The sequence below is a fragment of the Mesoplodon bidens genome (genome assembly GCF_964165515.1).
Source record: "Mesoplodon bidens genome assembly, chromosome: 6".
NCBI classification, from domain to species: Eukaryota; Metazoa; Chordata; class Mammalia; order Artiodactyla; family Ziphiidae; genus Mesoplodon; species Mesoplodon bidens.
Window position 1 is genome coordinate 32,382,888 of NC_138162.1, and position 27,621 is coordinate 32,410,508.

The 27,621-nt window shown below is 38.3% G+C and overlaps 1 protein-coding gene across 1 annotated transcript; it reads right to left on the reverse strand.

Moving 5' to 3' along the window:
• Positions 1-16,850: 16,850 nt before the first annotated feature.
• LOC308619145 (lipopolysaccharide-induced tumor necrosis factor-alpha factor homolog) lies at positions 16,851-17,671 on the reverse strand. The gene has a single exon (XM_081237714.1). The coding sequence runs from the start codon at positions 17,652-17,654 to the stop codon at positions 17,229-17,231; it is 426 nt and encodes a 141-aa protein (XP_081093840.1). The 5' UTR covers positions 17,655-17,671; the 3' UTR covers positions 16,851-17,228.
• Positions 17,672-27,621: the final 9,950 nt, after the last annotated feature.

Below are 27,621 nucleotides of genomic sequence, written 5' to 3' on the forward strand. Positions count from 1 at the left end.
GAAACAACTAATTATTCAACAGTATTAGATTGCTAAAGTAAATTAGATTATTAAACTAATAATTAAAACAGTTTTCCATTAAACAGTTATGTTGCATTGAGTAGCTCATACAGCATTTCACATTTATACAAACAAGGTAAAGGTCAAGTAGTTAAGTCTGACGGCAACAATTTTAGGGAGCTAAGTTCAGGGCACATCTGAGACCCACACAGAGCCAAAAATTAATATAATCCATCTTACCTAATGCTGGGCTGCACCCCGCAGGCCTATAAGGCCTGCACTTGCCCAGCTTTAAGACTGAAGAAAGAGCCCAGAGTCAGCAACAGAGACATCAGTGGTTTAGCGGATGGGGCCGGGGCTTCCATGTCTGAAGAAAGATCCTGGAGCAACACTCCACCGTAAGCAGCAGACCGCGGGCAGGACAGGGCGGTAGGCTTCGCTGAGGGGGGAGGGGAGGCGAGGCAGATAGCCAGTTATGGGGGAATTGACCTCAGGTGGGCTCGTTAGTTACCAGGGGAAACAGCAGAGGGGCACGCCCTTCACCGCCCCTTTGATGAGAACAATCACCAGCTGGGGCGGGGGCAAGTACTAGGAAGGTCAGTCCTGTGAGTAGGGTGTAGGTGAAGCAGACACTGGTTGGGCAGGGGAGGTGCAGAGAGCAAGAGAACAGCCGTCCTGAGTGGCCTGACCATACAACTTAGAGCGTTCATTATCAAAAAACAAAACAAATCATAACAGTGTTGCTCTGTTTTCTAAGGCTGGAAACCATGCTCTGGGTCTTAAGCGTTCTGAATTCTATTCTTCACACTATATACAGTCTTTCCTTCTACAACGTTTCCAATAAAGAGTAGGTTCATCACCCTTGTAACATGTTTTTATTAAGCGTTTGTATAGATATCGCCATGACCCCAGGTGGTCCTATCACCGTCTCTCGCTCATCACTTCAATAGCCTTCTAATTGGTCTGTATTTCCCTTGCCCCTCCACAGTGCAGCACCAGACACCACTCTTAAACACTCAGCCCTTAATACAGCCTCCATGTTCAAGTTTACATGATTGGCTCCTAAACACCTCTCCAAATTCCTCCATCTTTCACTCCAGTCCAGAATCCTTCAGCTTCTTCAGGGCACGATGCACAGGCTCTTTGCAGAAGCTGCTACCAGCGCAGCGAATGGGTTTCTCACTGTCCTCCCCACCCACTATCATCTCTATCCCCCTTAATTCTTTTTATTTTTTTCATCTGTTTTTCAAATCGGACTTAATTGGATGTTGTTTGTTTGTTTTCTTCCTTCTCAAAGAAACCTTCCATGACCTCTCCAAATATTTGAGGCTCGACTAACCTTTCCTTCTGGGCCCCTGCTGTCCCACCTGTGTGGGAATTACTGGAATTTGTCCCTCTTCCAGATGCCAGCAGGAAATAGCCGACAGAGCTCTGGCTGGCTCGTTCAGGCATCACTCACCCCTTGGCCTTGTGCTTTCAGGTAAGGCCTAACCTGAACAGCTGCGGTGGTCCTGTCCTCCTTAACAAGGATCACAACTGCAATTTCACAGTTTTCACGTGCAGTCATTTTTCCTTCTACTTGCCCAGCGTCTCCTACTCTACTCACTAGAATGTAAGTTCCAGAAGGTCAGTGACGGTTGTCTGGATTTGCTTACGATTGTATTCCCTTTGTCTCACTCATTGCCTAGCACAGAACAAGCACTTAATAGGTATTTACAAATCAATTGAAGGAATCTAATCTTCCTTTTTGTCATTGTTATTATTCTTTCTTCACACCCTTTCCACTGTTGATAATCCACACACAAAGACCATTGAAACCTACCCAGAAGGCTCCATAAGTGACTTTTTACACCAAAATTACACCAGAAATGAGAATAACTTAAGATCCTCAAAAAAAAGGAGGGAACCACCATTTTCACAAGAGATCCAGCACATGTCTTATCATTATTCAGAGTTGCTTCCTTTTTTTTTTTTTTTTTTTTTTTTTTTTTGCGGTACGTGGGCCTCTCACTGTTGTGGCCCCTCCCGTTGCGGAGCACAGGCTCTGGATGCGCAGGCTCAGCAGCCATGGCTCACGAGCCCAGCCGCTCCTCGGCATGTGGGATCCTCCCGGACCGGGGCATGAACCCGTTGTCCCCTGCATCGGCAGGCGGACTCTCAACCACTGCGCCACCAGGGAAGCCCGAGTTTCTTCATTTTTAACACGTATGTAATTTGGGGGGTTTTCTGCATTTTTAATGTACAGTGAAGGGTGGGATATTTAGGAAATGTAAGAATCAAGAAGATCTCAGTCTAGCTTGGCAAATAATTTTAAAGCATTTCTAAACTACCAAAAAAAGGATGAGGAAGACTTACAAGAGAAATGACTAGGTCAAAATCACACTAAGGAAAGGAAGAGCCTAAAAAATAAAGTTTAGCAGTCAATGACCACTTGTACTTAAGATTGACTAGGGTTTGCATAAGGCTGAAATCCAGTTTTAATTCTGGCAGATCTCAAAGAAATATCAGACTTCATCGTTTTGGTAAATATGAAAAAAAACTGCATTTCAGCTTTAAGCAAAGAATTTAAAAAGATAACTACATGTTTTTAATTTTTAGATAGATATTTTATAATTTTCTAAATAATTTCTCAGATTAGAAATGAAGCAATAATCAGTTAAGACAGGTGGAGAAAATATAAGACAATGAACACCTATTAGTTTATGTAGAGAAGAAGAAAGAATGAGACTCCAGGGACATCCCTGGCAGTCCAGTGGTTAAGATTCTGTGCTCCCAATGCAGGGGGCACGGGTTCGATCCCTGGTCAGGGAACTAAGATCCTGCATGCCTTATGGTGTGGCCCAAAAGAAAAGGACTCCATGTCTTGGGTTAATTGAATAGATGCAAAATTGGTATTATTGTCTTTCTCTCTTGATTTTCTAAAAGTAGAATATTGGTGGGTGGAAATGTTTAGGAAGAAGGGCCAGTTCATGATTGGAAGAGGAATTCTGACTCCTTTTTGCTTCTAAATCCAAATCCTACTTGTAAAACAGTGTACCTGGGGAAAATTGGAATGCTTACAGAAAATATAATCAAAGTAGGAAGAAAGAAAACCCACTGTGTTGGTCTAAAGTGCTTTTAGATAGGTATATAAACTTATAAAATCAATTTAACTTAAACATTCCAACAGATATTCCTCCGTGAATCAAGAAATGTGAGTAACAAGCAAGTTTTGGAGATTAATAATGAGAGTGAAAAACAAGTCTTTTGTCTGATTAAACAAGTTACAGTGCATATTCTATACTTTCAGAGTCAACTAAGATCATGTAGTATTTGAGTGAGAGGGAGATAGGAGATCTTGTAGACCAACCTTCCCTGATTTATAGCTGGCTTATTACATCATTCACAGTATATGTGTTGGGTGCCTTTTCGTGCCAAAAACTGCGGTGGGTGCTGGGGATTCAACAGGGAACAAACCAAAATCCCTGATCTCAAAGAACTCATGTTCTAGTTGGGAGAGAAGGATAATGTACAAATAAAGAAATGTGTAATAGGTCAGATGGTGCTAACAGAGATGGACAGTGTATGTATGTATAGGTATGTATTTATGTGTGAAGTGGATGTAATAGAGTGGTGGGGTAAATCATCTCAATAAGGTGACATTTGAGTAGAGATCTTGGTGAAGAGAATGTGTCCCTGAGGATATATGATTGCAGAAAATTCCAGGGAGAGGGAACAGCAAGTGCCAAGAATCAAGTAAGAGAGAGGAGGCCAGTGTGGCTAAAGCAGCCTGAGCAAGAAAGAGGGTAGTAAAAATTACAACCAAAAGGGTAGTGGAGACAAGGTCATATCAGACCCTAGAGTCCAAGATGATCCAATATACTTTGGATTTTATTCTGTATGAGTTGGGGTACCACAGCATATCAGTCACTAGATCTGACAATGTTTTAAAAGGGCCACTCAAAATAAACTTTAAGAGGTCAAGGGTAGAAGCAGAGAGGTTGGTCAGAAGGCTATTGAAATCATCCAGTCAAGAGATGATGATGCTTTGGCCCAGATTAGCAGTAGAGGAGGTAAGGGATGGCTACATTAGGACATATTTTGAAGTGGAAGGATAGGATTTGATGATGGATACCATACTGTGTGAGACAGTAATGAGTTAAACATGATTCAGGAGTTTGGGAAAAATGGAGCTGCCATTTATCATCGGAGAGAACGGGGTGAAGTGGAAATCGAGGATTCAGTTCTGAAGCATTAAGTTTGATGCCTATTAGACATCCAAGTAGAGATGTTGAATATGCACTTGGACATCAGTGTTCTGGAGTGCAGAGGAGAGGTTTAGGCAAAGATGTAAGTTTTGGAGTCACCATATATTTATGGTACTTGAAACACACAACTGGGTGAAAGTACATTGGGAGTGGGTTTAAATAGCCAAGGGAGGGAGTCTAGAGACTGAGCTTAGATCCCTCCAACCAACAGAAGTAGGAAAATGAAGAGGGTCAGGCAAAGGAGACTGAGAGTGTATGGCTTGTGAGACTGGAAGAGAATCAAGAGGGCAATCTCACAGGTCAATTGAAGAACATGTTCAAGGAGAAAGCAATCTGCTGATAGAAAGATTGGGACCATTGAGAGCTGAGATTTGACTTGAGGTCTTGGTTAAATTTTCTTCTAACTTCCATGCTTTTTCCATAACACCACCTTCCCTCTGCTCCATTGTTATCTTACCTGAGCTACAGATAGGATTCTTTCTCACTCTGGGAGTTGCTAATATAATCAAGTTCACTGACAGTTCAATAGAAATGGTGAAGGAGGAGGTGTTTCCCCAAAAGTAGACCCTGAGACAAGGATTTGAGAGAAGACAATAGGTGTATTAATGAGCATGTCATTGTTATGGGCAACTGGTTCAGTTGAATGGGGACCTTCTGAGGAAGCATGCACAATATGCTTCAGCATTGTCAAGAGGGTCAAACTGGGGTAGTTATTCATAGACTCATTGATTGAAAATTGCATTTCTTGGATTGCCCTGTGCATGTCCTGTGGTGCTAGCAGAAGTCCCTAGGCAGGGAAACAGAAGCATGGGTACTTGTGGTAGGAAACTGTTTGCATGCCCAAGAAATGCCCATCATAGCTGCAGGTAAACCCTGAGGTGGGCCGAGGGAATATGGGCATTTCTTGTTGAGGACAGTGCAAATGTGATGGTGGTCACATTGGTCACAGCACCTAGTAGTAGATTGTCTGGACTTTGTTTCTTCTTAGGCTGTGAACTAAGTCTTGTGCAAATGGTCAAGTGGTTTATTTTCTTAAGCACTTGCTAGATTGGGGGAAAATATGCTGTGGGTGAGAGATTATTCTTTAACAGTATTTATCACATATTTTGAGTAATAAAATATGGCTTGATTAATATAAGAAGGCATAACACTCTGCTCACGTTTATTTATTTATTTATTTTTTTTGCGGTACCCGGGCCTCTCACTGTTGTGGCCTCCTCCTTTGCGGAGCACAGGCTCCGGACGCGCAGGCTCAGCGGCTATGGCTCACGGGCCCAGCCACTCCGTGGCATGTGGGATCTTCCCAGTCCGGGGCATGAACCCATGTCCCCTGCATCGGCAGGCGGACTCTCAACCACTGCGCCACCAGGGAAGCCCTGCTCACGTTTTTGTATCTAGAAATAACTGGAAAATCTTCAAGTTTTGGCTGTGTAGAAAATGACAGAAAGAAAATTATTAAAATATAAATATTTTAAATAGCATTCTTTCTTCTTTTTATTTTAAAACCTATTATTTTGATCCAACTGGTACCAAAAAAGATTTCATCTAGCTAAAATAAATATTAATACTTTTTAATGTTTTAATAGTGCACATGTCTATGTGAATATCTCATTAAAGTGAAATTATTCATAAGTTTGTCCAGTGAACTACTACCATATCTCAAGAAGCTATATTTCTCCCATGATAAGCAACGGGCCTTTATTAAAGAGATGATAGATACATATCTTAGTAAGGTTTCTTAACTTTCTACAGAGAGCTTATCCACATAGATATGCCTGTAATTTGCAACACAGACCATCTGAAGTCCAGGTTCTCATTCAAGAGCTCAGCTATTCCAAACAAATAAAAAACATGGTGGCAAGAATTCCCTGGTGGTCCAGTGGTTAGGACTTGGTGCTCTCACTGCCAGGGCCCCAGGTTCAATCCCTGGTTGGGGAACTAAGATCCCGCAAGCCATGTGGTGCAGCCAAAAAAAAAAAAAAAAAACACGGTGGCAAGCAACGATATTAATAGGGGATTGGCTGAAGCACAAGTAGTATATCCTTTTCTTTAGGTTCTCTGGGTTATCCTGGAGGAGGTCAGACCACGAGAAACGTCAATATAAAGGACATTACTTTTGCTTTTCTAGAACTACTTTCAACCAATCAGGATTTGACATTGTCTCTCTAGCCTATTGAGAGGCTACAGATGAATCCACAGAAGTAATGGCTCTCTTAAGTGTTTAGAAAATAAAAATGAACAAAAAACTAAAAACTTGTTTTGCCTTTATCTGCTGAACGCCATGTCACTGATCATGTGTTTTACCTGTTTGGACCGTCCCCAAACACACGTAGGAGCCTATACCACGCATGTCTGTATGCTATCTGAGCACATATAACAATCTGTTTCTCTTACTATGTAGGTCAGATACTAACTTAGCTGTGTGACTTCATCCCTGATTGAACAATAATAACAAAGGAGGATTGATTAATGAATCTATTCCAACTTGGAAGAGGTCATTAGTGGCACAGTTCAGAACTCCCTCCTTTGCCTTGATCTTTCAGAGAAATCACAAAAACATTGGGCTTTGTGGATTGAGAATTCTGTAAAGCTGGGAGAGATATCTAATAAAATGGAAAACAATATCAAGACTGAAAAAAAGTTGGGTAGTCTGAAATGATAAACCAATTTAAAAGATTGTCCTTGGTCCTCCCTGGTGGCGCAGTGGTTGAGAGTCTGCCTGCCGATGCAGGGGATACGGGTTTGTGTCCCGGTCCGGGAGGATCCCATATGCCGCGGAGCGGCTGGGCCCGTGAGCCATGGCTGCTGAGCCTGCACGTCCGGAGCCTGTGCTCCGCAACAGGAGAGGTCACAACAGTGAGAGGCCCGCGTACCGCAAAAAAAAAAAAAAAAAAAAAAAAAAAAAAGATTGTCCTTAATACGGATAACAATAAAGTCTTGATTTAAGAATTAAAAAGTTTGTTTCACAAGTAAAATGAAGGAGAAAACCAAGACCTGGATAGACTAATACTTGTTAAAATAAAATTTAAAAAAAAGAAGTGAGGGGGCGCTGAGTGGTATTAACGTGACTTAATATAAGTAAATAACATGATTGCAATCAAAAGCTAGAGACACTAGTGCAAATATTAATTGAAGTTGACATTTAAATAAAAGTCAGCTAAATCTCCTCTGTGCTACCATAACATTAACTTCATCGTTTTGGTTCAAAACCCTGTCTTTTAAAGACAGTATCAGGTACATATCTGGAGAAAGAAAATTGAGATGGAGAGGCTCTGGAAATATAGCAACAGTTGAAAGAACTGAGGATATTCAATGTGGAACAACAACAAAAAGTTCAGTGAGAGGTGGAATGTTTTTTGGAAGAGGTGAAGGATGGATTGTTTTCAGACTTTTGGAGGGCTCCCTGGTAGAAGAGCAGGTGACATTCTGCACTCCTCCAAATAGAAAAAGCAAGAGTATAAACTGTGTGAGGGTAGAAACCATGTCTTAAACATTTTTGCATTTGTGGTAAGTCCAATTACACTGGAGGTGTTATTTGATGCTCATTGAGGTATGTAACTGATGCTCCAGGAAGACAGATGCCAACATTATATAGGGAAGAACTGTACAAGACGTGAAACAAGAGTCTTTCAATATATTGAGTGTCTTATCATTGGAAAGGTCTCAACTGTGAAGACAGTAGGGTGTAGTGGTTCAAATTAAGAATATAGGCTCTGGGATGAGGCTGACCTGGGTTCAAATTTCAGCTCCGTGAATTAGGTGTGTGACCTCAGACAAATTACTTAACCTCTTGTGGTCTTAGTTTCTGCCCATAAATTATGAATAATGGTAACTAGCTTTCAGTTTTGGTGTGATGTTTAAGTTGAGAGAATGTTTGTGAAGAGTTAGGACTGTGTCAGGAGCAATAGTAAACATTCAGTAAATCATAATTATTATGTTGGCAGAAACTGTTTTACAGTCTTCCAAAAATGTTGTGGAAGGGATTCTTGCATTGGATGAGAAGTTGAATAAATGATCCCTTGGTCTTGCTCAATTCAAAAGTTCTCTGATTCTGTGATTTTTCAGCACTATTCTTTTTTATATCCTTAGCATTTTACAAATGTCTCTGGAATTGCACTTATCTCACTAAACTGAAAGCATTAAATTAAAGCAAACCTCAATCTCCTTAGTAGAAAGGATGATCTCTTCTTCATCTTCACACCTCCAAGTACCTTGCACACTGGCTGACGTAGAGTCAATAACACTATATATATTGTATAAATGAATGAATAATCAAACAATTAAATATTTAATTTATCTCAAAACATAGACCATATCTGCCATCTTTCAATGAAAATTTCAAGTACAAATGATTCATCCAATCTGCTTGATCAAAGTATGCTTCCTGTAACCCCAGCTAAGAAAAGCAAATGATAAAGACTATAGTTTACTTATCTCTAACCTCAGCCATTTAAGAAACCAACACTTACTTGTTGAGCACTCACTATGAGCCAGGCGTTTTTCATACATAATCTCATTTGATCTGTTCATGCAACTATGAAGTGAGTATTATTTTACCTAATTTGTAGATAAAGAAATTGAGTCTCTAAGAACTTAAAAATATTCAAGTCACACAGCTATTAGGTGATAAATATGGGATTTGAACCTCAGTCTGTTTTATCCAAATACTAAGTTGTCCCTTTTTAAATATTTTTAATTGCAAAAGCAACATGATACGTGCTTATTTTGAAAAATTTGAGCAGTTAGAAATGCACAGACTAAAATACTGAAGCCCCCCTTATAGATAATTTTTCTCCCCCTATTCCCTGCATTAATATTCTCCAATCTATAAGAAATCATCTGTGAAAGCATCCTATTAGATGCTGTTCTATGCATTTGAATGCTTATATGATATAATATATAAACATAACATTTCTAAGATAAACATAATGTATAATGTAATAATGTAATATTAAAATTAGCTTTAAAAAATGAATATGGCAATTTTTTTCATTTCATGATATACCTTGAAGATCTTGCCATGTCAATACAAACAGATCTATCTTAATTGTGATGAAAACATAAAAACTTGTTAATAGTGCAAATTTACATGCTATAATTTATGAAATAATTCTACAATTGTTGGGCATTTAAGTAGCTTCAGATTTCTTCTATTAGAAACAATACTACAATAAATACCTTTGTGCACATATGCAAATATTTCTATAGGTTGGATTCTTAGAAGTATAGTTTTTGGGTCAGAAAGTATGAATATTTTTAATTTTGATAGATATCACCCTATTGTCCACCAAACCACTGTACAGGTTTACATTTCCACAAACTTAGTACTTGTATATACACATCAACACTGAATAGTATCAATTTTCAAAATACATTGATGATCTGATGAATGATTTTATTCACTTTTATATTATTTTATTATATTTTATCATTATATTTTACCATTATTATAATTTTCACTTCCATACTTATTATAGATAAGATGTCTTTTTAATATGTATTTTGCCCTTTTCATATGCCTTCTGTGCCTGATGATATCCTATGTTCATTTGAAAAATGTAGATTGTCTTTTTCTTATTGAATCATTGGAACTCTTTATAAATTAATTTATCTTTTGTTATATATGTGGTAAATATCTTCTCCAGGTCTATCATTTGTCTTTTAACTTTCTTCACCTACAGAATTTACTATGTAAATTAACTGGTCAATCTATGTCATTTTAGAAAATCTTTTCACACCCACGATTACAAAAATATTCCTCCATGACTCCAGTATGTTACAGTTTTGTTTTTCTGTTCTTATAATCTTAATCCATCTGGAATTTATTTTTGTACATGGTGTGAGAAAGGACTATAATTATTTCCTCCCAAGTGGAGCCATTTTTCCAAAATTAAATCTAAAATAATCAATTGTTTCCAACTGATTTGAAATACTAGATTCATTATACTCTAATCCTCATGTGTATATAGGTGGTTTCAGACTTTGCATTCTTTATTGTGCTCCATTCCGTACTCTACTATTTGTATTCTATTCTTGCGCCAATACCACACTGTTTTTGTCAATGTATCAGTATAATCGTTTTGAGATATGATGAATTAAGCTTCATCTAGTCTTATTTTTTAAATAATGTCCTCTTATAGATAAACTTTAGAATCAGTTATCCAGTTAAAAAAGAAAAGGTCATTTTGTTTTGGACTACTACAAATCTGTATATTATTATATAGAGAATCAAATTTTACCATATTGAGGCTTTTCATATAAGAATGTGATGTCTCCATTTTTTCCACGTCTTATAAAGTATTTTAGTAAAATTTCTAAATATCATCATATAGGTTTTATATATTTCATTGCTTATTTATTCTAGATAGGTTATGAATTTTTTAAAATTTATTTTGTTGAAGTATAGTTGATTTACAATGTTGTGTTAATTTCTATATACAGCAAAGTGACTCAGGTATACATATATATATATATACATTCTTTTTCATATTCTTTTCCAGTATGGTTTATCACAGAGTATTGAATATAGTCCTCTGTCCTATACAGTAGGACCTTGCTGTGTATCCATTCTATATACAATAGTTTGCATCTGCTAATCCCAAACTCCCAATCCATCCCTCCCCCGTTATGATTTTTTTAAATTAATTAATTAATTAATTAATTTAGTTTTGGCTGCATTAGGTCTTTGTTGCTGTGCACGGGCTTTCTCTAGTTGTGGCGAGCAGGGGCTACTCTTTTTTTTTTTTTTTTTTTTTTTTTGCTGTACGCGGGCCTCTCACTGCTGTGGCCTCTCCCGTTGCGGAGCACAGGCTCCGGACACGCAGGCTCAGCGGCCATGGCTCACGGGCCCAGCCACTCCGCGGCATGTGGGATCCTCCCAGACCGGGGCACGCACCCGCGTCCCCTGCATCGGCAGGCGGACTCTCAACCACTGCGCCACCAGGGAAGCCCAGGGGCTACTCTTCATCGCGGTGCCTGGGCTTCTCATTACAGTGGCTTCTTTTGTTGTGGAGCACGGGCTCTAGGCATGCGGGCTTCAGTAGTTGTGGCACGCGGGCTCAGTAGTTGTGGCTTGCAGGCTCTAGAGCACAAGGTCAGTAGTTGTGGCACATAGGCTTAGTTGCTCCGTGGCATGTGGGATCTTCCTGGACCAGGGCTTGAACCCGTGTCCCTTGCATTGGCAGTTGGATTCTTAACCACTGCACCACCAGAGAAGTCCCATGATTTTTTTTTTAACTTTTCATTTGAGTGATTGGGATCTTCTATCCCCATCATATTTTCTACTTGGTATAGTGTCATACTCTGGGAGTCATCTACCAAGTAGGTCTTTGATCACTTCTCCCTTGCTAACAGAATCCTTTTACTTGGGGTCAGCAACGTGCCCATTCCCAGAGGATGAATCATCCATCTTTGGTCTAAACCAGTCATGGCGATCCAAATGATTGTGACTTTTGCTACATGCTCACAGTCCCTGGCACTCTTGCCACCAAGGCTGACCATATTCCCTAGTATTACACAATGTGTGATAGGGACTTGATACAAGTAAAGCCCCTTTGCTTCTGCTCTCCTTTCTTCCCATTTTCACGGCTGATGAGCAGGAATGACACCTGACTGGGATAACCATAATGTGGCCCTGAGACCACAAATATGAAGAGGAAAAGGCAACAACTTGAGATGATGGGGCAGAAGGAAGAAAACTGCCTAGGTCCTTGAAGAAGTTATTGGGCCACTGAACATACCAGTCAACTGCTTTCTTCCACATTCCCTTTTTAGCAAAAAAGGTTTAAACCTCGATTAATTCAGCATCCTCTAACTGAAGCTGAATGCATCCAAATCCATTTAGATATTACTGGAGTATGGGAAAACGATTGATTTTTGTATGTTTCCCTACAGAATTCTGAGTTCTACTAACTTTTAAGAGGTTTGTTTGAGAGTTCCTAATTTGCAATTGCAAATAATGACAGTTTGCAAAACTGTCATTATTTCTAATGACATATTTCTAATACTTATTCTTACTATTTCTTGAATTAGTTCAAAAGCTGAGACCTTAGTAAAATGTTGAATTGTATCCGTGGATAAGAGGTATTTTCCTTTTCAATTCCTGACCTTAATGGGAATGCTTCTCATATTTCAGTAGCAAGATTTTGCTGTATTTTTTGAAACATAACCTGATAATAATTTTTTAAAATATCATTCTAGTCATGGATTAATAAAAATTCAATTTTGTTTTTCTTTTTTGCTTTTTTAAAATCAGAAATAGGTATTAAATTTTATCAACTACAGTTTAGCGTCTATCAAGTTTATCACATTATAATTCTCCTGTGTTCAGTTAATGTAATGCATTATTATCAATAGATATCCTGGTTTTGATCATCCTTGCTTTTCTAGGATAACCTTCTTTACTCATGGTGAATCATTTCTTTCATATGCTGGATTTTTAAATTTCATATGTTGGATTTTATATAAAACATTTTATACTGGAGCTTTGCATCTATATTTACAAGTCATATTATAAAATTTGATGTATTTGGTTTTCTTTGTTGGATTGTGGGCTGACAGAGTAACACTAGACACAAAGAATGAGTATAAACTCTTTAAATAGCCTAGGACTTTTATGTTTAAAATTTCTGCATTTAAAAAAATTTTCTATGAATATCTATTACTTAATAATGAGTTTAAAGATAAATACATAAATACATACATATATTTTATAAACAGGAATTATCAGTTTCTATAAGGTGTACTAGAATTTACCTAGTACTCTAGTGTGGGGTTTGGGGATTTAGCTATGTTTTTTCTTTTCATGTGTTAATTGGTCATTTTTCTTTTCTTCTTCCTTTTGAGTCAATTTTCATTATTATATAGATTTTTGGAAAATTATCCTTTTCACCTGAGAATTTTAACTTTATTGATACAACATTCTTTTTTTTTTTGGCTGCACAACAAGGCATGCGGGATCTTAGTTCCCCAACCAGGGACTGAAGCCGTGCCCCCTGCAGTGGAAGCATGGAGTCCTAACCACTGGATTGCCAGGGAATTCCCTATAATATTCTTATAACTTTAAAATCTCTTCTGTGTCTGTAGTTATGTCTCTTTCCTTATCTTAATATTATGCATTTGTGTTTTCTTTTTCATCTGACTTATCTGACTTTTGGTTGATAGTTTAATTGGTAAAGTTTACTTGTTAATTTTCATAGAATTCCGCTTTAGCACTCAATGATTTCTACTTAAAAATTTATTTTTAGCTCTTTCAACTGAGTATTTGTGGATTTTAAATATTTTGTTTTCTAACTAATACATTTAGTGATATTAATTTCTATTTGACTACAACTGGGTCATATCACATAAGTTTTGATATCTTGTATTCTCTCTATTTTTGCTATTTAAAATAGTCTATATTTCAGTCTGGTTTTCTTTTTAACCAAAAGTTATTATGAAAGTTTTATAGTATATAGTTTGTGTATGTGTATGTTTCTGTCCTTTGGAGTTTATTTATAGTTTTATTGCATTCTGATCTGTATTCCGCTTTCAATATTTATTGAGGTTTTTTTTTTTTTTTTTTTTTGCGGTAGGCGGGCCTCTCACTGTTGTGGCCTCTCCTGCTGCAGAGCACAGGCTCTGGACGCGCAGGCTCAGCGGCCATGGCTCACGGGCCCACCCGCTCCGCGGCACGTGGGATCTTCCCGGACCGGGGCACGAACCCGTATCCCCTGCATCGGCAGGCGGACCCTGAACCACTGCGCCACCAGGGAAGCCCTTTATTGAGTTTTTAGAGCTTTTATTTTTGTGGCTGAATGACTGGCCAATTTTTGTAAATGTTCTATGGGTACTGGAAAAGAATATCAGGCACACAGTTCTATGCATATATCTATGACCAAGTTTAATGAATATGTATTCAATTCCTCTATATCCTTTTGTATTTGGGAGCCACTTAATTTGTCATTTTTGTTGAGGCATTGTCAAAAATCTACAATTATCATTATAGTTTTGTAAACTTTTTTTTTGTAGATATGACAGATTATACTTCATATATTTTAAAGCTGTATTATCAGGTACAAAAAATGGTAAATTATTCCTTTTAACAACTAAATTTCTTTTTTCAATTTAGTATTTTTGGTCTTGAATTTTATTTTGTCTACTATTACCATGTTTTCTCCTTCTTTCTTTTTGATAGTACTTAACCTGATTTCTGATTACTCCTTTTGATTTTCAAATATTTCAGTCACTTACTTTTATTTATGACTTATTTAAATAGCTGTTTGCCTTTTCTGTTTCTTAGACTATCTTGTTGTTTAACACCTCTTTCCACAAACTGACAGATTCTGTAACCCTCAGATTTAAAAAAGGATATAGAGGAATTGTACAACCCATTTAATAAATTTGATTAAAGTTTATGGTTATTTCTTTGGTTTATTTGTATGAGAGTTTCTATATCTTAATAGAGAAACTTCATCCATTAACATTTATTCTGAAAATGGACATGAATATATTAACCAGACGGCTTTATTTCTGACATCTTATTTCTAACATTGTCTTTGTGTCTTCTCTTTTCATTTCTTCTTATTTATTTATACCTTTCTTCTTATATTTTTCTTTTACTACCTTAATTGAATTTTCTTGTTCCTCTTTGCTTTATGAATTTTGAAGTCACTGCTCTATTACTTTAACTGATTTCTTTTTTTTGGTCTTTTAAAAAAATTTTTACTGAAGTACAGTTGATTAACTGATTTCTTTTTTTTTTTTAATATTTATTTATTTGGTTGCACCAGGTCTTAGTTGTGGCAGGCGGGCTTCTTAGTTGCGGCTCGAGGGCTCCTTAGTTGTGGCTTGTGGCATGTATGTGGGATCTAGTTCCCTAACCAGGGCTCGAACCCGTGTCCCCTGCAATGGCAGGTGGACTCTTAACCACTGCTCCACCAGGGAAGTCCTGATTAACTGATTTCTTAGTGAGATGAAACAAAGTTGAATGGTGAAGAGTAGTGTAAGACGTTAGACTCAGAGTACTGAACCTAACTATATTAAGGAAAAAGCTGACGTAAAGTTTTGAATGAATTTTTAATCCACTAACGTGCCTATAATTTTGTGAAATGATAAAGCCACCATTTGGGGGCATGAGCTAAACAGTAACCTGTGCACTTTTTGAGGGAATTTGGACTGAGTTATGTATAGAGAAATTTCACTCAAATATTTAAAAAAATCTAAACAATACTGTGATCTTTTTCAGGTTAAAGGGGGAAACCTGATAATAAAAGAGTATATAAGAACCAAGAATAAAACTGACACACATCTCCTAATGTAGACAGATAAATGGAAACAAACGGATAGTCTAGAACATTATGTCACTACATACAAAATTGTAGTGTGCAATAAAGGTGACTTTTCAATTACTTGGGTAAAGGAAGGATGCTTTTTTTTTTTTTCAGAATGAACAAAAGACTTTATTTTTGAAAAGCAGATAACACCAAAGTACTATGTAGTATCCATAGTCATTGCAAAAATAATTACTGGAACTTTCAAAACATCAAATGAATAAGCTGAATCAATGGGTTATGACTATAATTTTCAACTAATATACAGATTTTCGATCAAGGCCTAGGCTTGATTTCTACATAATATTATTCACATGCGTTCCCTGTGCCTATTTATTATCAAAACGGGAACTCTTGAAAGTTGAGCCCAGCTTTGTCTTGATTTCAAAGATGACACAGCAGCGAACCGAGAACTCTGGCTTGCTGCTTCAGTCCTAGAAATCATGTCTTCAGATGTTATACAACAAATTGATTTCTGAAAAATAAAACCCAGACTTCAGATGCCTTTGAAACAGTCAGGTCCCCGCACTTTTCAGCACCATGGTACTTAGACATGCTCAAACACGCTTTCCTTTGTCTTTCCAAATATCCACCAGGAACCCAAAAGGGGACCCTCTTTAAGAGTTCCATTATGGAGGTCTTTTAGGAACCACACTAAACCCAAGTGAAAGCAGTGGATGAAATTATCCCCATTACTTTTTCTGTTAAGGCAAAAAAAAAAAAAAATGTGAGAGTGCATTGGCAAATGGGAAAATGATACCAGTCATATGGATAAGGAAAACGGTTCTAAAAATCCCTCCTTTCAAAATTATGTTCAAAGGTGTTTAAGACCAAAAGGAGGTCACAAAAACGGTTAATACAAACAATTCCTCTACCAAAAAAAAAAAGCCCTTCGTAGAAAGTGGCTGAGGATCTGGTCCAAAGAAGGCGGATCAGTGTAAAGATCCAGCCTTCTATTCCAAGCCTGCGTTTATGACCTCATGGCTTTGTGTCTGATGGGTGTGAATAACCCCTCCCTGTACTTAAAAACGAATTAAGAAATTAAAGTGAATTTGTGTGCTATTTAAAAGCCTGCAGTTGCAGAATCTGAGAGCCAAGCCCTTAGACTGTAAGGCAAGATTTTTGTCATCAGAAGTGGAAACAGATGGCTATGACGGTAGGCACTAAAGGTTGGTTCAGCCGTACTGGGGCCAGAACAGCTTCAAAAATAAGGCAATCTGGGGCTTCTCAGTTTGAGACCACCAAGAGAAAGGCCCACTGAGGCAAAAAAAAAAAAGAAGCCAGCCAGTGGCAAATCACCAGAAGATACTCAGACTGGACAATGATCACAGTTGGATGGGATGACTTGGGGTCACAGATGGGGAGGCAGGAAACCCTTGAACCAGCACTCAAGGAGAATGTCTTTGCATGTCCTGTGCACGACACCAAGCAGCAATTTCTGGGGTTTGGAGGTGTGTTATTTTTGCGATATTTTCCCCCCAGAAGAAGACACGAAGGTGGAGACCCTGGAGAGATGAGACCACCAAAATGGAGCCTTCACCAGGGGCGGAGCTGGGTGAGAGTCAGAAAGGCCTTCCTGCAGCACACGGCTCCCTTCAGGTCTGGCTGAGTCCTACAAACGCTTGTAGGTGCCCAGGAGAGCTTTGCAGTTGGGACAGTAGTGGTCCACATCCTACAGGGCGTCCACACAGAAAGGGATGAAGCAGCAGCCCGCCATGAACCCCAACAGGCACAGGCTCCGGCAGGAGAGCCAGGTGAGGGCGCTGGCATTATAGGACAGCTGAGTCACGATCATCTTGTTGCAGGAAGGACAACACATCTGGACCGTGTGGTCGAAAAAGGAGATGGGCTGCTGCACGCGGACTGTCTGCACAGCAATTGCATTGGCATTGGGGGCAGGCACTGGCTGGGTGTAGTACGCAGGCGGATTCATGCCCTTCCCATCCGGGCCCGTCATGAGCCCCGTGGCCGGCCCAGGCATAGGTGCTGGAAGTGTGGGGTAGTAACTGTTAACAGAAACTGTCTCTTCATAGGACAGGGGCACAGTCGGCACTGAGGAAGGTCTCGCAGCCACCTGGTAGGATCCTGGAGCAGACATTTTACCGCCGCCTGCGCAGCCAGTCGAGCCGGGAGGTCTCAGGAAGGATGCTTTTTAAATAATGCTGAGACGATTTAGTTAATGATTTGGAAAACAATTAAGTTTAACCCCTACCTCATATCACATATTTAAAAATAAATTGTACATAGTTTGTAGAGTTAAATGTGAAAATAAAAATCTTGGAGTTAGTAAAACACAACAAATATGTAAATGAATAGTTGTCCTATTAGGGGGCTTGAAAGTATAAACTATACCAATGATAGAAAGCATAGAGAAAATGATCAATAAATTTAAACATAAAAATTGTAACTTTTAGGTATCAAAAAGCATTATTATTAAAGTTAAAAGTAAATAAAAACTAAGAAAGATATTTTATTACATATTAGGAGTTAATATTCTTAATCTATAAAGTGAACATCACAAGTCAATGTAAAGGTACACACACAAAATGCACATACACAAAAAAATAAGCAAAGAGGGCTTCCCTGGTGGCGCAGTGGTTGGGAGTCTGCCTGCCGGTGCAGGGGACATGGGTTCGTGCCCCGGTCTGGGAGGATCCCACATGCCGCGGAGCGGCTGGGCCCGTGAGCCATGGCCGCTGAGCCTGCGTGTCCGGAGCCTGTGCTCCACAACGGGAGAGGCCACAACAGTGAGAGGCCTGCATACGCAAAAAAAAAAGCAAAGAACCTAGACTATCAAACCACAAAGGGAGAAATACAGACAAGAAAGACAGAGAATAATACTAATTCTCTCTGTGTTTTGGGACTAGATATTCTTTTATTTTTCTGTATTTGCTAAATAATCAGGAAATATATCTAGGGATAGATAGATAAATGGAAAAAACATATTACTATGTCATCTTGGGAGTTTAATACTTGACAATGAGAAAGATGATGCTATCTGGAATCAGAAGTCCTGAGTTCAAGTCCAAGTGCTTGTTGAATGATCTTGGGCAAAGTCACTGGACTGCTTTGAGCCTTGGTTTCTCCAAATATAAAACAGAAGAAATAATCTTCATGTCATAAACTGCTGTGAAGAATAGAGTTTAAAACTGTACATGGGAAAGGCTTTGTGAGATCATTTACAGATGCCAGAGGTTCCTATTTCTGATGCAGTGCGTTAAGGCTTTTCCCAGCCTCCGAAAAAATCTGTGCATCTTCTCTTACAAATACCATATCCCTTTGCCTGATGAGGGCTCATGTTCCTGAGTTGTTGTTCAGGTGACAGTTCACCTGTGATGCCTTGGATTTTGCAGTCTCCTCAGTGGATGGGACAGGAGCATCTACTAGATCCTGACTATAGTCAAATGGAACTGTAATAACAAGCACTATTGCTTTCCTTCTTCCATGTTATATGCTTTATCATTCAGTTCTAGTATACACAGAGTTAATTTGATAACCAAGTTGATACTATAATTCCATGTTCATGATATTTAAAAAGTCCTTACTAATTTCAAATTCAGGGCTCTGTTGTAAGTCAAATGAGAGCACCAGCCTATCTCTCTTCTCAATCATAGGAATAATTCCTTTGTGAATGCTGCATGATATAGAGTGAACACAAAAGGGCCAGAACAATGAACTTTTCTTCTTTCACATGATCCCTGATAAGTAGAATAGTGCTATGTTTCTCCATTTATATCTCTATATGAAATAAAAGCAGAATTATAATTTTCCAGGTGAAAAAAACCTTACGCCACCTTTGTTCTTTGTTTTTTCTTTCCTGGTCCTAAGCCTATAAAAACCCTTTTAGAGTGAAAGATGAAAAGGAAAAGGTGAAGGAAAACCCTAAACATTCCCAAGGAGCAGAAGATGTTGATATATGAAGACCACAATTAGCTGTTTTGCTAATCCTCTGGGTTAGAAAAAAAGATGAAATGAACTGAAAGTCATCAAAATAATTTAGAGAAAGCATAAAAATTATTTACTGGTTGACTAAGCCGTTAATTATTGTTGGTCATGTAAAGTACAGTTTCTCATTTCTGGGAAACCTTAGAAAGGAAGGGAGAGAGGGAGGAGGAAGAGAAGGAGGGAAGGAAAAAAGAAGGTAACTGAGTTTTTGGTTTACTACCAGCTCAAGGAAATCTCTTTTGCTAGAAGAGTGGAAATTGCCATAAAGAGGAACTGGGCAGGTCTGGATCTTCAATACCTTAGTCTGTAATTCTGGGCAAATCACTTTTCCTTGAGACCATTTTCTCATCTGGAATAGATCAGTGGTTTTCAAATTGTGCTCCAACAGAACAGTGCTGATCCAGAAGCTAGACCAATGAACAATGGTGATCTCTATACAATTCACAGAAAAAAGAAGTAAAATAAAATGCTCCACATTTGCTATAGTTTACTTATTTACATTTATTATAACAATTCTGCATTGTATGGATTTTTCTGAGCCTATACAACCATTTCTTGGATTTGAGATATCAATAAAAATTTTTTCTCTATTTTAAGATTTTCTTTTCCACTTTTAGAAAACCTTTGTAATGAGAACTTACTGTATAGCTCAGGGAACTCTACTCAATGCTCTGTGGTGACCTAAATGGGAAGGAAATCCAAAAAAAGGAGGGGATATAGGTACACGTATAGCTGATTCACTTTGCTGTACAGTAGAAACTAACACAACATTGTAAAGCAACTATACGCCAATAAAAATTAATTTTAAAAAAACCAGAAAAAATCCTTTGGCCCTACTGCCACATGCCTGGTGGCTGAGTTTTAGCAAATGACAAAGTGAACTAACTAACAGAAACAAATAGTAATAGGAGAACTTAGATACAATTAGTCATACTTAGGTTTTTTATTTTAAATGATCACTGTTGATTTTAAAGATTTGTTTAAATATAATGAATTTCTTTTGTTATGTGTACATATTCTGGTTTTGATTTCCTGGACTAGATACCTAACTCTTTTTTTAAAAAAAATAAATTTACTTATTTATTTATAATTTTTGGCTGTGTTGGGTCTTCGTTGCTGCACGGGGGCTTTCTCTAGTTGCAGCCAGCAGGGGCTACTCTTCGTGCATGGGCTTCTCATTGCCGTGGCTTCTCTTGCTGCAGAGCACGGGCTCTAGGCGCACGGGCTCTAGGCGCACGGGCTTCAGTAGTTGTGGCTCGCAGGCTCTAAAGCTCAGGCTCAGTAGTTTTGGCGCACAGGCTTAGTTGCTCTGTGACATGTGGGATCTTCCCGGACCAGGGCTTGAAGCTGTGTCCCCTGCACTGGCAGGTGGATTCTTAACCACTGGGCCACTAGGGAAGTCCGATACCTAACTTTTGACTCCAGATTTAGGGCTCTTCACCTCACCTATGTCACCTCACAGTAAAGCTATAAGAACATAGATCAGGGACTTCCCTGGTGGTCCAGTGGTTAAGAATCCATGCTTCTAATGCAGGGGACACAGGTTCGATCCCTGGCGGGGGAACTGAGATCCCACATGTCGCGCCCTGTGACAAAAAAAAAAAAAGAAAGAAAAAAAGAAAAAAAAGGACATAGGATTTCCCTGGTGGCGCAGTGACTGAGAGTCCGCCTGCCAATGCAGGGGCCACGGGTTCGTGCCCTGGTCCGGGAAGATCCCACATGCTGTGGAGCAGCTGGGCCCGTGAGCCATGGCCACTGAGCCTGCGCGACCGGAGCCTGTGCTCTGCAACGGGAGAGGCCACAAGAGTGAGGGGCCTGCGTACCGGAAAAAAAAGGACATAGATCATAATATTAGCTAGCAGTTACAGATTTTCATGTTCCTTATATACATTTTTAAAAAATCCTCATAACCACAACACTGTAAATCAACTACACTCCAATAAAAATTAATTTTAAAAAATCCTCAGCAATCCTATAAGTATTTAATTATACTTCTTTTACAGATGTGGAAACTGATGCATGGAGCCCAAAGTCATCACTCATAAGAGCAGGAGCTGGAAACTAGTAAGTAGATGTTCGTTATTAAAGCTGGATTTGTCTTTATTATAAACATTAAATCAATAAATACTCACTTAAAATACCACCTTGAAAAACATCAGAAAGATACTAAAAAATAAACTTGTTCTGCATTCCAGACACTTAAAAGAACATGTAGCCAATGAGTAACTTTTGTGAAACACTGTTTTTAGTAGCTTGCTGGGAAAGCACACCCCAACATAATAGACAGAAGAGAGTATATAGACTCTCCTGAAAGGGCAACTCACATGAAATCTACAAGGGGCCAGTCATGGGTGATGCTTGGTGGATGCAAAGTCAAGGTAACCTTGGTGCTGGAAGTTATTACCCAAAATCTGTACCAGAAGCATTGAACTCTGGGTAAAGGCTGTTTGGGGAATCGAATGTATGCAAGGATTTCAAGGTGTGTGCATTTTCAATAATGATTAATAAAACCGCACAGTTAAAATTTTTGTTTTTTACAAATCAGACAAATGTTTGGTTTGGTCAGTCTTTATGATATAAAAGAAATCTTGTGCTAGCAAAGTTTATTTGGGAGTTCTAAATCTTTTTCTTTCTAATTGCAAGAGAGAGATTCATTGTACAAATGTTTAAAAATCTAAGAAGCCACAGTGGAAAAAAATATATAATGTACCCATAATTACATCACCTAGAAAAAATTACATCACCTGGAAAAAACTACCGTTAACACTTTGATTATACTTTTAAAATTATTCTTCAATGCCTAGATGCACACACACATTTACAAATATGAGATAGTGTTATACATATTGTTTTGAAATCGATTTTCCCCTTATCAAAAAATCATGTAAATATTTCACTATCATTTAATATTTCTTACAGAATTTGATAGCTATATAACTTCCTATTACATAGATGAACATAATTTCTTTAACCAGTCACTTGTTGTGGGGTACTAATGCCACAGGGAACTCCCTTGTACAGAAGTTTTTGATGACAGTTATTAATATTTCCCAAGTCAAGTTTTAAAAGTTAAATTCCTGGGGGGCTTCCCTGGTGGCGCAGTGATTGACAGTCCGCCTGCTGATGCAGGGGACACGGGTACGTGCCCCGGTCCGGGAAGATCCCACATGCCGCGAAGCGGCTAGGCCCATGAGCCATGACCGCTGAACCTGCGCGCCCGGAGCCTGTGCTCCTCAACAGGAGAGCCCGCAACAGTGAGAGGCCCGCGTACCGCAAAAAAAAAAAAAAAAAAAAAAAAGTTAAATTCCTGGGTTAAAGACTTCTAATACATCCAGAAAGATTGAAACTTTTCGTATTTCCACTAACAGAGAACTAGAGGGTCTATTTTTCCGTATCTTCAACAACTGAGAATTATATATACTCTTAACAACTGGGAAATATAAATATACATATACATACATATACAGTATACAGTATATATTTCTGCTAATTTTTTAGGTGTAAAAGAGTATCAGAGCTTTCATTCACATATTTGATGAAGATAACCTTTTTTCATATGGCCCAAAAGAAAATTTCCTTTGATAGTATTTGGCAATATTTTTGAGATTGTATGGAATTCTAGATTTCAAAACATAACAGTAGAAATTGGGAGAACTGGACTTTAGTCTTCCTTACACTATTAGCGTCAGAAGACCTTAGGTTAAATCATTCAATCTCTTTGGCCCTAAATTTCCTTTTGTATATAAAATGTACTCAAAATACTCACTCAAATCTTCCTATTGTCCCTGTAAAAAAGCAAATTAAATTATCTTTGTGAAAAACAGATACTGTGACAGTTTTATTAGCAATATTAATAAGATCTTCAAGACATATTTATAATTACCAGACACATAAAAGTGGGTTCTATCATTTAACTTTAAAATGTTTTGAAATACTAAAACAGATAATTGACAATTCAGTTCAAACAAAGCAGTCAACTCCATCTTGTGTGTATATATGTATATGCACACACATATATGTATATATGTGGTTTATATACTTATATAACTTATATAGATCACTTATAAGTTCTACATTTCCTAAACCTTTAATAAGTCAATTTACTATTGACACGCTGGTATATTTCCTTTGAAAGTGATTTCTGAGTGTGTGCATTATGAAAAAATAATCAGTGATCATAACTTTATGTCTAGGTCTTTTACCTAGCATGAGGCCATTTTTCTATTTAATTACAAAATCTTTGTAAATAATTTTAAGCTGCCTAATATGTCATAGTGGAGACTTATTATTGACTAACCATTCCTCTTCTCCTAATCACAAGTTATTTTCAATTGTTTACTTTACCTCTGTCATTTTTTTGTGTAAATCTTTTCTACATTTTTGACTGTTTCCTTAGGGTAGATTCTAAGAGGAGGAATTAAGGGAACAAAAAGTGTGAACATTTTAAGACTTTAAATATATATTGTTAAATCGCACTTAAAAGACTTGTGCTAATGTTTAATTCCTCTAAGTATATATAATGAAAAGGCTTACTTTGGGGCTGTGCTAGCCACCACTAGACCATACAATTTTCTCTTAGTTTTTAAATTATAAAAGTGATTCCTGTTTGTACATAAAAAAATAACTCAAACACTTTCTTTTTCACCTTTCTCACTCCTTACCATTAAGAGTTTGGCATGTATACTATCAGACTAGTTTTTTAATCCCAAATCTTTTTTCTTTATTCTAATTTTAATAATATATTTATTTTGATGTGTATTAAAATTTATATATTAATAGCCCATCGGACTTGTGATTTCATTAGTCATATTACTTTTGATGGAGCTAAGATTTTTTTAAGTTCATTTAAAAATAATATATGTTAAGTAAATAACAGTACAAGTAGTATGGAAGCATGTCAAAAAAAAAAATCTTGAAGGTGATATCAGAATGATAACTTTAGGAAACTGCATGGAAGCATAGCTTGTAGAGCTGACTGCCTTTGACCAGCTCTGTGTTCCTGACTAGGTCACATCCTCTCTCTGTGCTTCAGTTTGAATGCAACTAGTAGGAATCTGGAAATACTGGTCTGTCTGCTAGACGGGATACCTCAAAAAATAGACAATCCTTCAGTTGAGTCTTTCTTACGAATTTTGGTTAATCTAATCATAGTTGATCTAACACAGCTCTTTCTTCCTAAAAAGATCTTCTCTAGTTAGAATTTCATGTTAAATTATGAGTTAAGGCAAGACACTGGCTTTAAATTATTTTAACACAATATTACTTCCTACTAACTCTATAGTATGAACAAAAGTGTTCAAATTAATCATAGTCTCCTTATTGGCCAAAGTCCTGTATTGCTTTTGAGTGAGTAAAAATCTAAAGTTCTATATAAATCCATATAATGGCATTTTAAAGCTAGTGGTTCCTGAAGTAGATCATGCATTTAGACTTTGACGCACCTTCTCTTATTCATCTTTGTATCCCTGGTATTCAGCTGAGTATGGCATATTGTAGATGCTAAACAAATATTCAATGGTTAATGGACATTCCGCATGAATGGTCCATATTACAGTAACTAGTTTGATAGAACTGTAAATTTAACTTCTACCTATGGGCAAAAGACTTAAAAAATTTTTTTTTTAGAACATTGCTATTGAAACATCTTCTTTGGTACTCAAAGGTATGCGTACAAAGATTCATACAGGGGAAGTTTAATATAAGTTATCACAATTTCTGTTCCTTTGGGAGCTGTTCAGAATCATGAATTATCCACGTTTGTCTTCTTTCAGTCACTTCTCCCTAGGCGTGGACAGTAGTCAACTAGTTACATATGTTTAGGTTTGGGTTTATGAAAATATATTGATTTTTCGGTAAGGGATCAGAAAGAACGTGTGTTTGTGACTTCACTTTTTTGATATCTGGAGAGTCCATAATTATCCAATTTTAAGTCTTAAAAAAAACTTTTCAATGACTAGTCATTTCCAACAACAGTAAAAGATCTCAAAAATTCAAAATAAATAGCCCATTGAAAATAACTCAAATAGTAAAAAGACTATATTGCATGGCATGGGAAATTAGTTTTACATAGGAAGGAAAATACCACCAAGTTCAAGAGGTGTGTGGTCAAATGTTTAAAGACGGAATAATTAAGACTTCTGAAAAAGCCATACTCTGTATTCATCTACTCTTTGTTTTGCTAAAATCATCAGCCTGAACAGTTTTGCAACTGGAATTTAGAAAGTGGGATTATAAACTGGAATTTTTTTGCATAGTTTTCAGGAAGCAGGACTTTCCCTTTTTTATATGATATAATGTAAATATTGAAACAATGACATTAAAACATCTATTCACTCTTGTTTCAGTTGAAATTCTATCTTTTTAATGTAGCCTCTGGACCAACTCTTCCTTCTTTCCATGATTCCTTCCTGTAGGGGATAGAAGTCCCCTTTCCCCCCATAAACACTTTTGAGAGGTCTGGACACTTTCCTTTCCTAACCTTTAAAAACCAAAATGATTTATAGACTATCCCTATCCTGCTAGAGTTGGGCAAGTAAGTGGATCATATTTGCATGGGTCACTCTGATTATAGGACTCCACTGTTTCTTGAACTAAAATTGCAAGATTTATTATTCTATTAATGCTCATAAAGTCACTCTTTTGATGAGCCATAATTTCCCTTTATGAGGAGTCTGTATGCCAGTCACCCATGATAAGGGAGAAGAAAGTCCAGACTTCCCACGTATTCATACTTCCTGGAACATTAACAAAGTCTTGAAATCCCATATGACTCCAGGGGAATAATGGCATAGGGTACAGTAACAAAAGGCAAATTTCACAGAGCCAATGTGTCCCCACGAGACTTGCCTCACATTGTTGCCTGTGTACAAAACCTAAGATTTTCCATTTTAATTAAAAATTTTAGAAATTAACCCTTCTGGTGGAGAAGATAACCCAACGAGGCTTGTATTATCTTTGTGAATATTCTTAGGGAATGAAACAGCAGGAGGTGTGAACTTTCTCCTGTATATCTTAATGGTCCGCTAATGGCAAAGCATAATTACAGTTACTTAAGTGCCAAGTTTGTCAAGGTTTTCACTAAAACCTTCAGCCACATCACTTTCCTTGAGTGACCTAGCTTTTATTTATCCAAATGCCTTCGTATCATTTGAAAGAAAGCTACCCCCAATCAAAACAAGCAGGCAAACAAAAAGCCCACTCCCCCACCATGTTTATTTCTTTCATGTTAATTTCTTTCCATTATCTTAGATGGAGAGTTAAGACACTTGTGACTTCAAAAAAGGTCGGAAAATGTGTGTATGGCATCGTTAACTGAAATTTTAGCCCTCCACATTCAAAAAGCAGGGCTATGCGGGAGTTTTGCAGTAGTTTGCTTCACGGCTTTGGTAAGTCAATTTGCTTCTAAACCAGAAGATGGTCTTCTAAAGACTGTCCTGTATTTGGAATGGAAACTCAGCCATTGTACCTTTCGCCCAAAGCACCCCCTTGAGAAACCCGAAAGCCACCTATCTCCCCCATCGGTCTCTGGATCTCCTCGCTGCCTTTGTCCCTTCTAGACGTGGAGGCTTGGAAAGGAGGTTTAGTTTCCAAGGATTGGAGCGTTTGAAGGGCGGGGCCATCTCCAAGTCCATCTCCCCTTTTTGTCCCCTTCTCCTGGGACGGGAGGGAGGAGCCAGGTCCCCCCGCGGCCGGTTCGGGAGCTCTCTATCACGGTCGCTCGAGGTGAGTCTGAAAGGGCGGCAGCCCGTTTAATTGCAGCGCAAGGTTAATTTCTTGAGTTCACCGCAGTCGGTCCGCCAGCCGCTTCCCCGGTCTTTGCCAAGTGGGTTTATGAGGTCTGAGGCGTGTTGGGGCGCGCTCACGTTCTCGCGAAAGGCTCCTCCCCAGGGCTCATTCCCCGACTGCGGGAAGCCCTTTGGTGCCCCAGGAGTCTTGGGTTTCCTCTGACCTCGTAGCTTCCTCCTCCCTCCGCACCGCCGGGTTCCCCGCGCCCCTGCCCCCTGCCCCCGGGGAAGGGCGGCCCCCATCTTAGGACTTCCGACCCAAGCCAACCAGAAGGAACCTTCACGTCGATGAAGATTTTATCACAGCCTCCAAAACCCAGCAGTAATAGAAGCTTT

Excerpts from the sequence above, each read along its gene's own strand:
- LOC308619145 (XM_081237714.1), bottom strand. The coding sequence starts at position 17,654 with ATGTCTGCTCCAGGATCCTACCAGGTGGCTGCGAGACCTTCCTCAGTG.